The following is a 13705-nucleotide window of genomic DNA, read 5'->3' as shown; positions in this document are numbered from 1 at the left end:
GTAGTGCAGATAGCACTAAAATGTTGCACATGGCAAGACTTAAGAATCAAACATCTACTTACACAGCTTATACTTACTGCACACAGAGCTTATGTACATAGTAGTGGTACTGGAATGTGTAGAACAATGTATAGGCACAACTAGAAAAGTAGTATTTATTTACTGTGATTTGTGAATAATATAGTAGTCTTAACTGTAGGACATCTACAGCAATGAAAATGAAACAATTCTTCACGTTTATTCTTTAGAAAATAAATGTTAAACAATAACTATTGAAGTATTTCCTGATCTAAGGCATTTTAAATGGTAAGGCAGTTCATACATAGGCCACAACATTTTGCAAAATACAAAACTACAAGTTTGAAAATTTATTCTATAGCATTTCTTCCTTTCAGCTTTTTATCTTGCTGCCCACACTGTGGTTCCTTTGTTGTCTTTCTTTCCTTTTTCATTGCTTACAATGTAGGGGAATGGTTTCTTCTTGCCATCTTAACTTTTTATTTGTTGATCTAAAAGCATAAATTATTCCCAGTGTAGTTCTTCCTTAAATATTCATTGTATGCCTGTAGGCTTAGCAGAGATGGGATCACCAGGGCAGTGGATGATTCAGGCATTTACTCGCTGAGTCAGTGGTCACAATGAGTAGTTTCATATACATCAGGCATGTAAATACAAGCTGTCACATCAGTTCACTGAGTTTTCATGTGGAGTTTTTGCAAAATTAATTCCAGCATGGTAAAGTAGTGTGACCTGTGTATGCAGTCTGCTTGGATGGTAGGTTGTGATGTGAAGTATATTCATGTAATATTACCTGCTTTCACCGTCTTAAGAAATATTCATTTCACATTTGCATTTTCATCTGTTTTGTTAATGATGTTCAACAGATGGATTTAAATAAAGACTGTACTTCCTGTATGTTATTGCATAGCTGTGTAACATTACACCTTGTCCAAGGAGTGTGGCCTCTTTCTTTGGGAAGTCCTAATATTGTCAGAGATTCTGATGGTTGAAAGGACACTAATTCAGTGTGGGGCTGTGGAGCTGGCCAGCCTGTGGATAGGTTGTGTTAAAAAAAACAATCAAACACTTGTCTCATTCTTTTGTGAGAAGTTACTTAAAATAAAATGTGTTAGCTGGGCCATTTTTAAGGGGTATGATGATGTGTTCTGGCCTGAAAAATACCAGGTTACCGCAACTCTCCTCTGCTAGTGAATCTTATTTAGTATTTTCTCTGACTGAAGGGTAGTTGTAAATGGCAGTGACTCAGTGTCACAATAAACGCGAATAACTTTGTGTTTAAATGGATGAGTTTTTTTGTTTTATTTTTTTTATAGTTCTGCTCTGGGGGCTCCCAGAGTCTTCTGAAACTTTTGAAACTCGCAAATTGGAGTTTTGCAGATCAGTTATTTTCAGTCAACTACACCAAGCAAAATTCAAGATCATCTTCCTAGGCTGTCTTTTACAAGAAAAGGATCTACTGATTGGGTTTTCTTAGTACTAAAAAAATCAGTGGTGGTCTAAGCTCACCAAGGCTGTGGTCTCTTAGGGCATCTTCCTCCTATTGCTTGAGAGGTTTATCTGTGATATTGGCTGATAGAAGAATTTATTTTATCTAGTTAATGTATTCGATATGTCTTATATGTATATCAAGCTGTTAGTAACTGAGGGATTTACACAGCCAGAAGCTGTGTATTTTAATTAAATTAAATTTAGGTTTTTATTATTATTATTTTATTTATTTTACTTTTCCGGAGTTTCTCTTCCTGTCATCTCTGGTGATCCATTGCATTGAGCTGGCCACCTTTCCTTTAAGATGTTTGCGAAAAATTTAGGTTAGTTTTCCAGGTTCTGGAAGAGAACACTTACTCTCATTATTCCTTTGAAACAGCATTCTTAACTGTGCTGTATTCTAAAAACGGAGTCATAGAGTAGAACAACCATTTAAGGATTGGGTGGTGATGAAAGACTAAGATTTCAGGTGAAAATGGCTGTATCTGCAATTTCTGATGACCTGATATCGCTTCCTTATGTCAGTTGTGGTTGCTGTTACCTTTTTATTTCAGAGGTTTGTGACCAACTGCAGAGATGATACAATTGAAATAGATTTGTGTCTGCCCTAGCTGCTGAACTTAATTAAATACTTTTCTGTAAAACCTATAAAATAATTCTTCAGGTACTATCAGGTATTGAGAGTAACTTCAATAACGTAGTGAGGCTTAGAAGTAAAGATTTTCTGGCAACTTTCTATTGAAGTCTGGTGTTAATTCGTAAGGACTCCATCCACGTAGAAACCTTTATTGTTATCCTACTTTTACCACCAAATGATGATGAAGTCAGTTTCAGACTTTACAGTAAGATTTCATTGGAAATTTGGACATAAGAAGAAACTTCTAGATATCCCATGAAGGTTAGATCTAATTATTTCCTTTTCTCGTTATGGAAAAGTGCTAACAAAAGGCTGGATGGTTCATTTTTGTTTTCTTTAATCCTCAAGTGGCAGGTGCAAGCCCAAAGGAAAAATGGTATAAACCAAGCTGAGCTGGCCTTTTGTGTCTATCAGAGCTTTCCTTGCTTTCTCATAAGACCAGGTTTGCTTGCTGAGAGGATAATTTGACTCACCTTTAGAAAGTTAAAGGTCGGCTGCACTTGAGGAAGACCCTGTTTGGCAGAGACTTCCATAAAATGTCCCCAGCTCTTTATTTTTTGACAATTAGCCTCTCTAAAATGGTAGGCTTTTCTTTTCCTGCCTTAGAATTCTAGGATTCCAGTGTTGCTCAATGAACTGCAGAAGATACTGGATAGATCATATTTTAGTATTCTCTGTTGTATGTTCCCTTCTTGAATGTAAGGTGGATGGCTTTTAACTTTGAGCCACTGTATGCCATATCAGTACATGTCCTCTCTGCAGTGTAGCTACTGTTGATCTTATTTCTCTCCCACTCATTTTTTTTTGTCTTCTTTTTCTTGTTGCTTTTTCTGCTTTTATGTCAGAACTCTTGAAGTATTTTAGTCTAAAAAATTAACTCAGTCACAGGTCTCACTATAAGCACAAGTTAAAAATTATTAAAGAATAACTGAATTACTTGATATTTTTTCAAGTAAAATGTGTTTTAATAATGATATAAAGTAGCTGGAAATTAGTTATTCTCCTTATGTACATGCCAGCCAATGACAAGAGAATTGTTTGTTTGCTGCCTGATTTTAATTATGTAGATTTTTATTATGAGTTCTACTAAAAATCTTGTAATGTGACATCAGATGATATCAACCAATCTGATCTCTGATAGTATATAAGTGGTTTATCATGTTTTTGAAGGGGTCATATACTGGAAAACCCTCAGAAAAGAAATGATCAAGTTAGGCTGCTAAGAGAGATTTCATGGCAAATTAAATGAATGCTTATATAAAATTACCCACTGTCCCACTGTGTGCAAGTGTGAGGGTGTGCATGCGCACATTTGCACTCTGAAGCTGATGAGCCTCTGGTAGGGAGCTTTGCAGAAGCTGCAAGTATTTTTAGTGGAAACGAAATCTCAGTTCAGTTCTGCAGCATGTGACTTCCTATTTCTGTAAGTTACTTCCAAGAGACTTCCTCTGTTAAAACAGCTCGTCTCTGGAGATTTGAGCTGGAGTATAGTCTGCTTTGTCCTGTGCCTGTGGCAGAGTTTTCCCAGAGTTTTCATTTGAGTATTTTATTTTTCTTTTGTATTGTCTCCAGCATGCAAGGATCTAGTGGCTGCTACCCGTGATCGGAAGCTGAATACGTTTATACAAGTCTCAGTGGTACATCCAGCAGAGCACGTTTTGACGAGATATTCGAGTACTGAAATCGTGGAGGTGAGTGTCTTTCTTATTCAATTAACATTAATTGCTCTTTTTTGTTTGTTTGTTTCTTTAGAAACTGAGAAATGAAACAAATTAGTGCACAGTCTTAGGTAAGGAAACACACTCTGGCTGTTAGCAAAGCATACCTTAGAGTACTCTGTAGCTCTTGGCATTTAACCAGGACAAACAGTAATGAACTTGCCTTTTCATGAAAGCTCTATTTTTCCAAGCAAAGACTTACAGAATACTCCAGTTCTTCAGATGTTGGTCTAGACTGAAACAGTGAATAGCTGCTCTCAGGAAAGAGCAAGGCTATGTAAAGTAAAGGTAAACTCAGAGTATAGTGGGATTGGAAAGTGTTTTTGAATTACATAAGAACAGAGGCACTTTATGTAGTCCATTACACTTTCTGGTTTTTGGTCTATTCCTTTTTTCCATTGGGAAGTTGATATTTTTGCAATATGAAAAATAGTCTACTTCTATGATGAAGAGAAAATGTATGTTATGTCTGTATGTTCATATATGATAGTAACTTGTGTCATGTATTGTAGCAAAAGTTGTCTGAGGCTCCTTTGCTCCTTTTCATTTTGCAATGTTAGTGTCAGAAACAACAAAAATCAATTAAATATAAAATTATTTAAACCTGAACAGACAGTATAGGTATATAGCTTACTTATTCACTTTGCTGTTTACTGCAGATTCATTAAGAACAGAAAAGTCTTATTGTAAAAATAGACACCTGAATTTACTTTACCAAAGGCTTGTTTTGACTGTTAAATACACTGAAAATATTTCATGAGCTCTTTGTGATCTTACAGTTTTACCCAGCTACTAAATTCAATTGTTGTGGTTTCAACTACCAGCCATCCTGAAACTGCTTACTTCAAATATCTTGTATCTGATCAGGATATTTCATTGCAGACAGTCTGGAACAATGTTGTGGAGCACATGTAACAGATGTTTCTTTTTCTTTTCTTTCTTTCTTTTTTTTTTTTTTAATAGAAGTGTGTACAATTACCAAGGCAATGTCTTGATATAGAACATGTTTGAGGGCATGAATATTTCTATGAAATCATTGTCAAGGCTCTCTTCATAGTCAAGCTTTGGGGGGAGAAGGTGTCATGGACAAAGAAAAGTTAATTTCAGCAAGTGAAATTAAATTTATCATACTAAATCTAGACAAAATTTAAGAATACTAGCCTGTTAAGTTTGGAAATTATGATGCTGTTGTTGTTGTAATTATGAGTTAAGTAATTACAAAGCACAGAAAGATTGTCTTATTCCATTACTGTCTAAAGAACTATAATCCCTGCAAAAAATGAAATAAAAGGTCAGTATCTGTAATGTAATATGAAGATTTTCTGTAACATTTCTATAGACTTTTCATTTTGATTTATCTAAGATATCTCAGTATTTATTTATTTTTTTTTGTAAGTTCTTAGTTTAAATAAAGTGATGTGAAACTAAATGCTTTACAAGAATTATCACAGGAGAAGACAGGACATTTTTTATTACAGATCATTAGCCCCTATACTGATGCCTGCAGACTGAACTGTTTGGCTTGTTTATAGGCTGTTTCAGAAGCACTTAAGTTCTTATCCAGTATGACAGCTCTAAAGCTGTCTGGTTTGTTACTCATTTCATGTAGCACTGAGCTTTATACAGCAGAGGGATGTAAACAGCTAAGTTCTGCTAAAGAGGATATTTCTGTACATGCTTCCATACATGCATCCATCATAGTGTGCTATGCGTTGCACAGCTGTTACCTTACTGAATATTTACTCGTGTTGTGCAGGGAACAAGAGATCCACTGTTTCTGACTGGTGTGACATTCCCACCGGAATACCCCATCTATGAAGAGACTAAAATAAAACTCACAGTCTATGATGTCAAAGATAAATCTCAAGACACGGTGAGCATTTTGGGCTTTTATTATTATTATTATTATTATTTTTTTGCATAAATCAAACTGAGAATTAAATTTCCACCATTGTGTTCTTCATCCCTTTTCAGCAGGCTTGCAGATTACACAATATACTTATTATATATACTCAGTTATCATATTATAGAATAGAGAAAGAGAACCATGCAGTTAAGATAGAGCCTTTGCTACTGTTTAATTGGTTACATGAATCACTGCAGGTATTTCTGGGAAATGAAAGGTTACTCCTGTACTTTTTGAAAGCAAAGAATGTAGGGAATAGATTGGGATAGCAACATGAATAAGTTTTCAGAAATATGTTTCTGAATGTATTTTATTTTATACCAAGAAGAGGTGGGAAATAGAGAGGATTGGTTGTGTTTTTCTTTTAAACTCTTGCATGGTGATACTTACTACTCATCTGTGGTTCCTGCTGATTTGAAAGGGTCCGAGATCACATCTGTTAATAAGGGTGAATTGTTTGGATTCCAGTGTTGCGTGTTTTTAGATACAGTGGCAGTTTCTTACACTGATAAATAGTTACTTCAGAAGATGTATGGAGATCACTAGAAATATAAGTGATTTAAGTGTCAGATAAAGGCCTTGAGTGCAATTTTATGTACTCTGGATGCTCTAGGACAGACATAAAGAGCTGTAAGTTATGCAGGACCTATGGGAGTTACGTGTTTTTCTTCTGTGACAGATAGGTTTCACTTAGGCATTGAAAGCAGTCCTTGAAACTTGTCTTCAATTAGCCAAATTACTCTTTATGTATCTGTAATTGGCCCCTGATGTGATTAAAGACCATAAAAGATCACGTCATGACCATGCATGCATTCATTATTCTCCATAATATTCTCCATAATAAGTAAATTACAGCCATAACATGTAACTTCTGACTGTCTTTGAACTACTCCTGTGAGTAGAGTTATGTTCAGAGGACTTCTGTTTATTTATTTATTTAAGGATTGAAAACAAGTAGATATGTTTGCTTAAATTTTAGATCTTCATTAGTAAATAGATTGGTCTGTCTCCCCCCTATGCTCTCTAATGGGAATATGTGAAGTAATTTTGTCTGTAGAATATGGATTTCTTTCAGCTTACAGTAAGTTATTTTTCTTTCTTAAAAAGTAACAGGGAAGGGGACTGTGTGCACTTTTCAGAATTAGTATGTTTTAATTTTTGATTATGATTTGGATTGCAGGGCTTAAAATGATATCTGCTTTTTCTTCAATAAAATGTTGCAGATTTAATCTCAGTTTCTAAGCAATAGTGACTGACAGCACAATGGGTAAAAACATTCTTTCTGTATGGAGAAAAAAGTGAACTTGATTCCTAGACCTATCCCTCTGGTTTCCATATGGTTAGATCTTGAATATCTACGTAGTACGTCTTCTACTGGAAAAGTTACATATGAAAGATCTAGCCTAGAGAATGAATACAATTTGGTAACTTTTAAGAACTTTTTATAACCGTTCCTTATAATTAAGTACAGGATTAGAGTATATCCAAGATAATCGCATCAACGCAGCTTATGAGTCTCTGGAGACTTAATGGTTTTCTTTTTAAATTAGAAAATGTTAACGCCATCTGGTTTATATGCATTTAACCTTTTTTAATATTCTACCTCTTTAAAACTGTCTGTAGATAAGAAAATATTAAATAAGATGTAAGATTGAATTCGAGGCATGTTGTATATACAACATTTGTGAATGACCATTGGCCATCCAGGTTGATACTTCATTTTTGACAGTATTCAGACTTGCTGTTCAGTTCCTGGAATACCAGCCAGGATGGAAGGAATTCCATGACTTACTTTGAAGCCATCATACTTTCTTATTAGTTCAGGTGATATTTTTGAGTCTGGAGATATATCTGGATCCATAAAAGTCAACTTAAAGTGAGAAAGCTTGATAGCATTACCAGCACAGCTACAGCACTACATACCTCAATGCTTGTTACATGATCCAAGAAGTGGGATGCATCCCTTTGGCAGTGAGCTGTTCCAAGAGTTGTGGCTTTACCATTGAGATTTTCCAGGCTACAATAAAGATGGCTTCTGTAGTCCATAAAAGCTGCTGTCACAGCTTATCACTGCAACATGTATCCATGCCATCTCTCCAAACTTGAGCACAAGTAATACATGTGGGATGAAGGGGAAGACAAGGCTTTTGAGTCTTCTGTGCTATGCTAGGCTTTGCTTCCAGACTAGACAGATTTGCTGCCAGCTCATGCAAGTGATCCATTTATGGCAGAATAAACCTTGGATTTGACTGCTGGATATGTTGCAGGAATTGGGCAAAAAGCCACAGTAAAAAGACTCTCACAACGTCAAGGCTATTTTACTTCTACTACTTTAATTAACCATTTCAGAGTAGCTGGTATCGCTCATCACAATGCAATTCAGAAATAGACGTGTGTAAGAAGTGGATTTTGAGCATTATTTAAACTTTGAGCAGGATGTTACTGCCCCAAGTAGAGGATTGTTAAGGACTCAGCCTTACTTTTAAAGCAATTGGATCTTTACTGTGAAGTGAAAATAATTGGATGCTGCTCAGCTTGTGCACGCAGGTTATAATGATGAAGTGAAAGGGGATGCTCCCCAATGAGAAAGAACCAGAATATTTTTTTGGCAGTGCTGATATGCTGTTTATGCTGCCCTTCTAAAAAAGATTTTAAAATAACATTCTTTCTGCCTGTCATTTAACTTGCATTTGTTTGAGAAGAGCAGTTTAATTATGTTTAAGTGCTCTGCAGCTGGCATCACATTCACTGTGCTTGACACACTGGATGTTCTAGCTGCACTTTTTGTATTGTATGCGTGTCTGTCTGATGTTCTTCATAATTATATCTTGGCTGTATCACATTTTCTGTAGTTGTGACTCTTTAATAGAAAGAAATAAGAATTTTAGTACTTTGGCCAGCCTTCCTAGGTAATGGTGATTGGTTACTATAAATTTTCATGTAAATAGAAACTTCTAATAGAGATGATGCTATTCTTACTTTACTTTGATAGAGCTGGAATCAAGAAGTTAATAGCAATCATAAAGTATAATTTAAATACATCAGTAAAGCCAAGCATACAAAACAGGGAGTAGTGTCATGTTCTGAAAAATGTACAGTGACATCTGTTTCTACATCAGAAGATTTTCTCTCCATTCTGCCATGGGCAAGATTGTTTCTCTGGCTTGAATTGTGCTGTCTTAAAGAATTTCTGATACTTGAGTTTTGTCTGAACTGCACCTGTTCTTTAAACCATTGTCCAGGAAAACTGGAATTAGAGGCTCATATGCTGCTTGAAATATCACCACTGTGTGACTGTTGCATAGGCATACTATTCTTAGCTTTTCTGTAAGCCTGCAGGTTTGTCCAGTTCAGTCTATCAAGTTGTAATGCTGAGCAGGATTTGTTCACTTTAAAAATACTGCATAGCATAAGTCAGGTAACTGCTGCACGGTGGATCTGCAGAAGATTAAAAATAGATGAGTTCATTTTGTATTAAGAGGAGAGAATGCCTGGTGACTGATTTGGGAGGCAGCAGTCTTTTTGTTCTGCACTGAAAATACATACATTTGTGTCTTGTTGAACCCCAGAATTATGAAGGTTGGTAAAGACCTCTCCAATCATTTAGCTGAACCATCAGCCTATTACCACAGTGCCCACTCACCACGTCCCAAAGGGACATACACATAAAATGCCTTCAGGCATGGTGACTTTGCCAACTCCCTGGGCAGCCTGTTCCAATACTTGGGTACTTTTTCTGAAAAGAAATTTTCCTGAATATATCCAGCCTGAATAATTTGACTAGTTCTAGTCAGAGCGATAGAAGGTAATAAGGGTCTTGCAGCAAGCGTTCTGAGCTTTTTTGTAAACGACACTGTATTTTTTAGGGAAGCACTGTAACATGTCTCTATTTTTATTTGCTTTGTTATTTAACGATTGACTCTATGTTTCCACATCTGCACCTGACTTGATATGATTTAATTTAATGCAGTTACAAACACAGCTTAATATCTTAATATATGGACTTTAGAGTGGTCTTGAAAATTTTCTTGTCTTAAATGTTGGAATTGTGTTGATTTAAATGCAGGGAGGTCTCAAGGTATGCACTGATGCATTGTTCTGGTGTGATGTGCAGTGCTTCAAACTGCCTCCCTCCTGTTGATGCAGACATCAAGAAGTGTTGGAAGCAGGAGGGAGAGCCCCTGTGACAACTTTGTGTATTGGGTCTGTGCAGCATTCCTTGCAGATTCTGCTTTTCTTTAGGAGGAGATAGAATTCAAAAGCTTGAGAATGAACTTTAAAAGTGTATTGAAGACAATTTTGTGTAGAACCAAGGCTAAAAACTTAGCAGATGATACTAGCAGGTAGATGCAGTCTCCTTTGGGTAGATATAATCACTGGAATTCATGGCTTATTCCAGATATGAACAGCAACTGTAATACTGCAGTTCTGGATATGGGAACATGCATTACCAAGTTACAGCTCTAGATAATTTAGGTTTCAAGCTACTTGTCTTTTACTGTTCCTTTTTGAAACTTCTGCTAGACTTGCTCACTGAATGAAAATTCACAAAAGCTTTATGTGGTTTTTTTGTTGTTGTTTTTTTTTTCTTTTTTTTTTTTTCTTGTGTTTCTTGGTACTACAAATATCCCTTATAAAACAGAATTGCACTGGGTTAAGTGGGAAATGAAGACTTTCGAAAAAGAGGCACTTTTAAGTTGAATGTGTAGCCAAATCTGAAGTGACAGTCTTCCAAGTTCCCCTGTGGGCATTGATTTGTATGACAGAACCACCACACAGCTCGGTGTGTTTGCCATTTGTGCTGAAGAGACCCATGGCTTGCATATTAGTAATGCTGCAGAGCAGTATGTGAAATGCATTAGCAGGGATAATTGTGAAAGCTTGAACATCACCTACCTGCATGCTGCCTCTACCAGAGTGTTCTTAATGCCTCGTACTTGTGAACAATGAAGCTTCTGAGACTAGGTTTCTTTTTTCTTTAATACCAGAGTAATCTTATAAGTGCTCTTCTTTTTTAATGAAAAAAGCTCTTCGAATTCTTCCTTTTCTCAGTTCTGTTCACTGTCATCTCTGCAGGATTTGTACAGAAATATTGCCTTAAATTAGAAACTCTTATTATCTCATTCTTTTTAATAGAGCAGTACTGCTCAGTGTCACTGCCCTAACCACAGAAATACTTGTAATAATGCTTTATTCATGTTTCTTTTCAAAACCATGCAATATTTTTTTCATGTATGTATACTTGAGTGATTCAATTTTTCTTTTACTTCAAACTTTATATTCTTACCAAATGCCATTATTGGTGCTATAATGGAGGGAAATTTGCTTTTATTCTTCTGGGCTTGGGCAGGTGGAGCACACCTTAAGGAATTACTGTTGGTCTTTCTCAGTATTTCTTAAAAGTCTGGAAACATAAAGGGAAATTCAAACTGCTTACTTTCATTTGACTTTAGATTGAAATAAAATCCTTTTCTGAAGTGTTTGAGAGTATAAGGAGGAAAGTTTCTTACATCTTAGGGATCTCTAAAAGAAGGGAAGGTAAGACCATATCAAGACCATAAACACTGCAGGTGTGCTTAACATGAAGTCCATTTGTAACCTTACCTGCTCTTTGTGCCTTGAAAATCGAGTGGGAGGGTGTTGGTTTTGCAGAAGTCCATCTCTCTGAAAGCATCCTTCTCTTCTTACTTTCCCTTATCCTTATACATATGCACAAATGTACATACATATATATGTATATATATACACATATTCCTAATTGAAGCAAACTCCTCCTTACTGTTGTGCCTTCAAGGACAGCCATGATCTGCACTTTTCTAATTTTAAATTTTAAACCTACTTGTGTCAATCAAGTGCTACTTCTGCCACCTGTCAGGCAAGTGCTCACAGTAAGAGCTGATTCTTTGGTAAAGGATGCCTTGGATATTTCTCATTTTAATTGCAGGGAAACATAAAACGCATGACAACCTATTCCTGTAGAGTTGATTTCAACTATGTAAGGATTTCAGTATTATAGATACAATTGTTCAGATCTCTCTAGTACTATCCCAAGAGCTTGCAAATATATCATTCTACTGTAATTACTTTTCATATGTGCATTCAGTTCCCAAGGAAGACTGGCCTGTGCTGCTGTCAGGTTAGGTACTGGAGCCCTGAGGGATGGGAACCAGGTTCCTGGCAGCCCAGATGTTGCAAGTATGTAGCATTTCCTTACATTCAGTGCAGCAACACAGGATAGCTTGAATGGCTATGAGGCTAGGGTCTGACTATTCTTATTGATGGCTACTCTTTTTTTTGGATGAATGGTAAGTTAAGCTTATCACACCAGCACTAACCCTAAATCATATGAAAGAGAAATTGATGTTCAAGGAAATGCAATTGGTTTACCATTAGCTGTAGCAGCTTAAAATTATTATGTATGCAACAGCCGTAGTGTTTTTTTGATAGCTGTGGGGTAGTCCTAAAAGAGGGAAACTCTCTGCAAAGTAAAAAATGAATATGTGGAAGATAACTGTTTTCAAGTACAGAAAGCTCCATTGTGCCTGTTGGGTTAATTTAAGGTAATTAATTTACCTGGAAAACAATTTCTTAAATATACACCTCTTTTACTGATATAGAAGAACTTAGTACTTTAAGTGGATGTATTTAACTAATTGAAAAATCAAAACTTGAGCTCCTCCTGTTTCATTTTCCATGTTTTCTGCATGTTTTTTTCCCCTCATAATGTAGGCTTTATAACAGTTCCTATTATAAGCAATTGTCTTTATACCACAGCAACAAATGTTCATGCTTTGTTTTCACTTGCTGCCAGAATTGTACATTAATAGAAATTAGTGAACTGTCAAAATTGCACTAAATCTTGTAAAACAAAGGAAAATCAATGCTTATAGCATAGCTACTGCCTCTTCATCTTCACAAAAGTGATTAATTTTTAATTCTTTTTTCCCCTCAAAACCAGTTTGAATAGAAATAATTAAGCAACCTCTTTGCATTTTTTTTAATCTCTTGTTTTTTAATATATTTAAAATTGTATTGCTTCTCAAATTCTCAAGCTTCTCACTTTCTGGAAAGGCACTTAAAACTACTGAGGTAAAATTGGAGGTCTTGTCTGTTTAAAATCTGTTACTTCATTCCAAAAAAAATAAAAAAATCCTGCATAACATGAAAAGCAATGCATATTTAACAGTGATAAGTCTGCTTACATATCTGAGTTACAAAAGCAGGCAGTTTTGCTGTAAATATTCATGGAAATTGAAAATAGAACAAATCTACTATTGTTTAAAAAACTATATGCAATGGATGTAATGATGGCTAGAAAGCCACGAGAAGGCCAAACTTAGTCTGTAGCATGGTCGAAGTTTAGTGTGTTTGCTTTTCCTCCTAATACATGTAAAACTCTAGTTCCTAGGGGTGGATATTTGAGTGAAATACCTAACATTATACATCTGAATGAACATCAGTGATTGAGCTTGAGATTTGAATGTGTTAAGCAGTTCCCATACTGAAATGTAAATCGACTCTTTCATGGTGTTAATGGACTTTTGGGGGGTTGATTTCTTTTCACTGAGAAGTCAACTAACTTCCCTCACCTTAAGTTTATTACTTGTTAAGATCATGAATCATTACCAAGGAGTTACTGGCTCATGCTAATTGCTTTCCTCTGGGTGATCTAATTCTGTGTAAAAAGCTTCCAAAAATGTCAGATCAAGTCAGTGACAAGCTATTGCCTAATAGGTGTACTTAAAACCTACTGGTTTTAAGTAGGGTACTCTTGTTGCCTAAAGCAACGAAGCAGGGGGATGGATGTAATTTCCAGGGGCCCACATATATGATCAGAGGGCTAGAGCACCTCTTCTACAAAGAAAGGCTGAGGGAGTTGGGCTTGTTCATTCTGGAGAACAGAAGATTCCTCATTGGAGGAGACCTCATTGCTTC

General features: G+C 35.9%; 1 protein-coding gene across 18 annotated transcripts in view; it reads left to right on the top strand.

The window, feature by feature from the left end:
* The window catches only part of INPP4B (inositol polyphosphate-4-phosphatase type II B), a 248411-nt gene that overhangs the window by 104397 nt on the left and 130309 nt on the right, over positions 1-13705 (top strand). For 16 of the 18 annotated variants that reach the window (XM_015861150.3, XM_085544945.1, XM_085544943.1 and 13 more), the window contains 2 exons: positions 3719-3837; positions 5621-5737. In XM_015861150.3, the coding sequence (XP_015716636.2) occupies positions 3719-3837; positions 5621-5737 (236 nt within the window). Of the gene's footprint in view, positions 1-3438; positions 3570-3718; positions 3838-5620; positions 5738-13705 lie in introns of those variants that run through there. The other 2 variants (XM_085544951.1, XM_085544950.1) reach the window with 1 other exon arrangement.

Source organism: Coturnix japonica, chromosome 4, assembly GCF_054131305.1.
Source record: "Coturnix japonica strain WE chromosome 4, WE-NBRP24, whole genome shotgun sequence".
Classification (NCBI taxonomy): domain Eukaryota; kingdom Metazoa; phylum Chordata; class Aves; order Galliformes; family Phasianidae; genus Coturnix; species Coturnix japonica.
The sequence above is the reverse complement of the archived record's forward strand: the minus strand, read 5'-3'. Positions and strand labels throughout refer to the sequence as shown.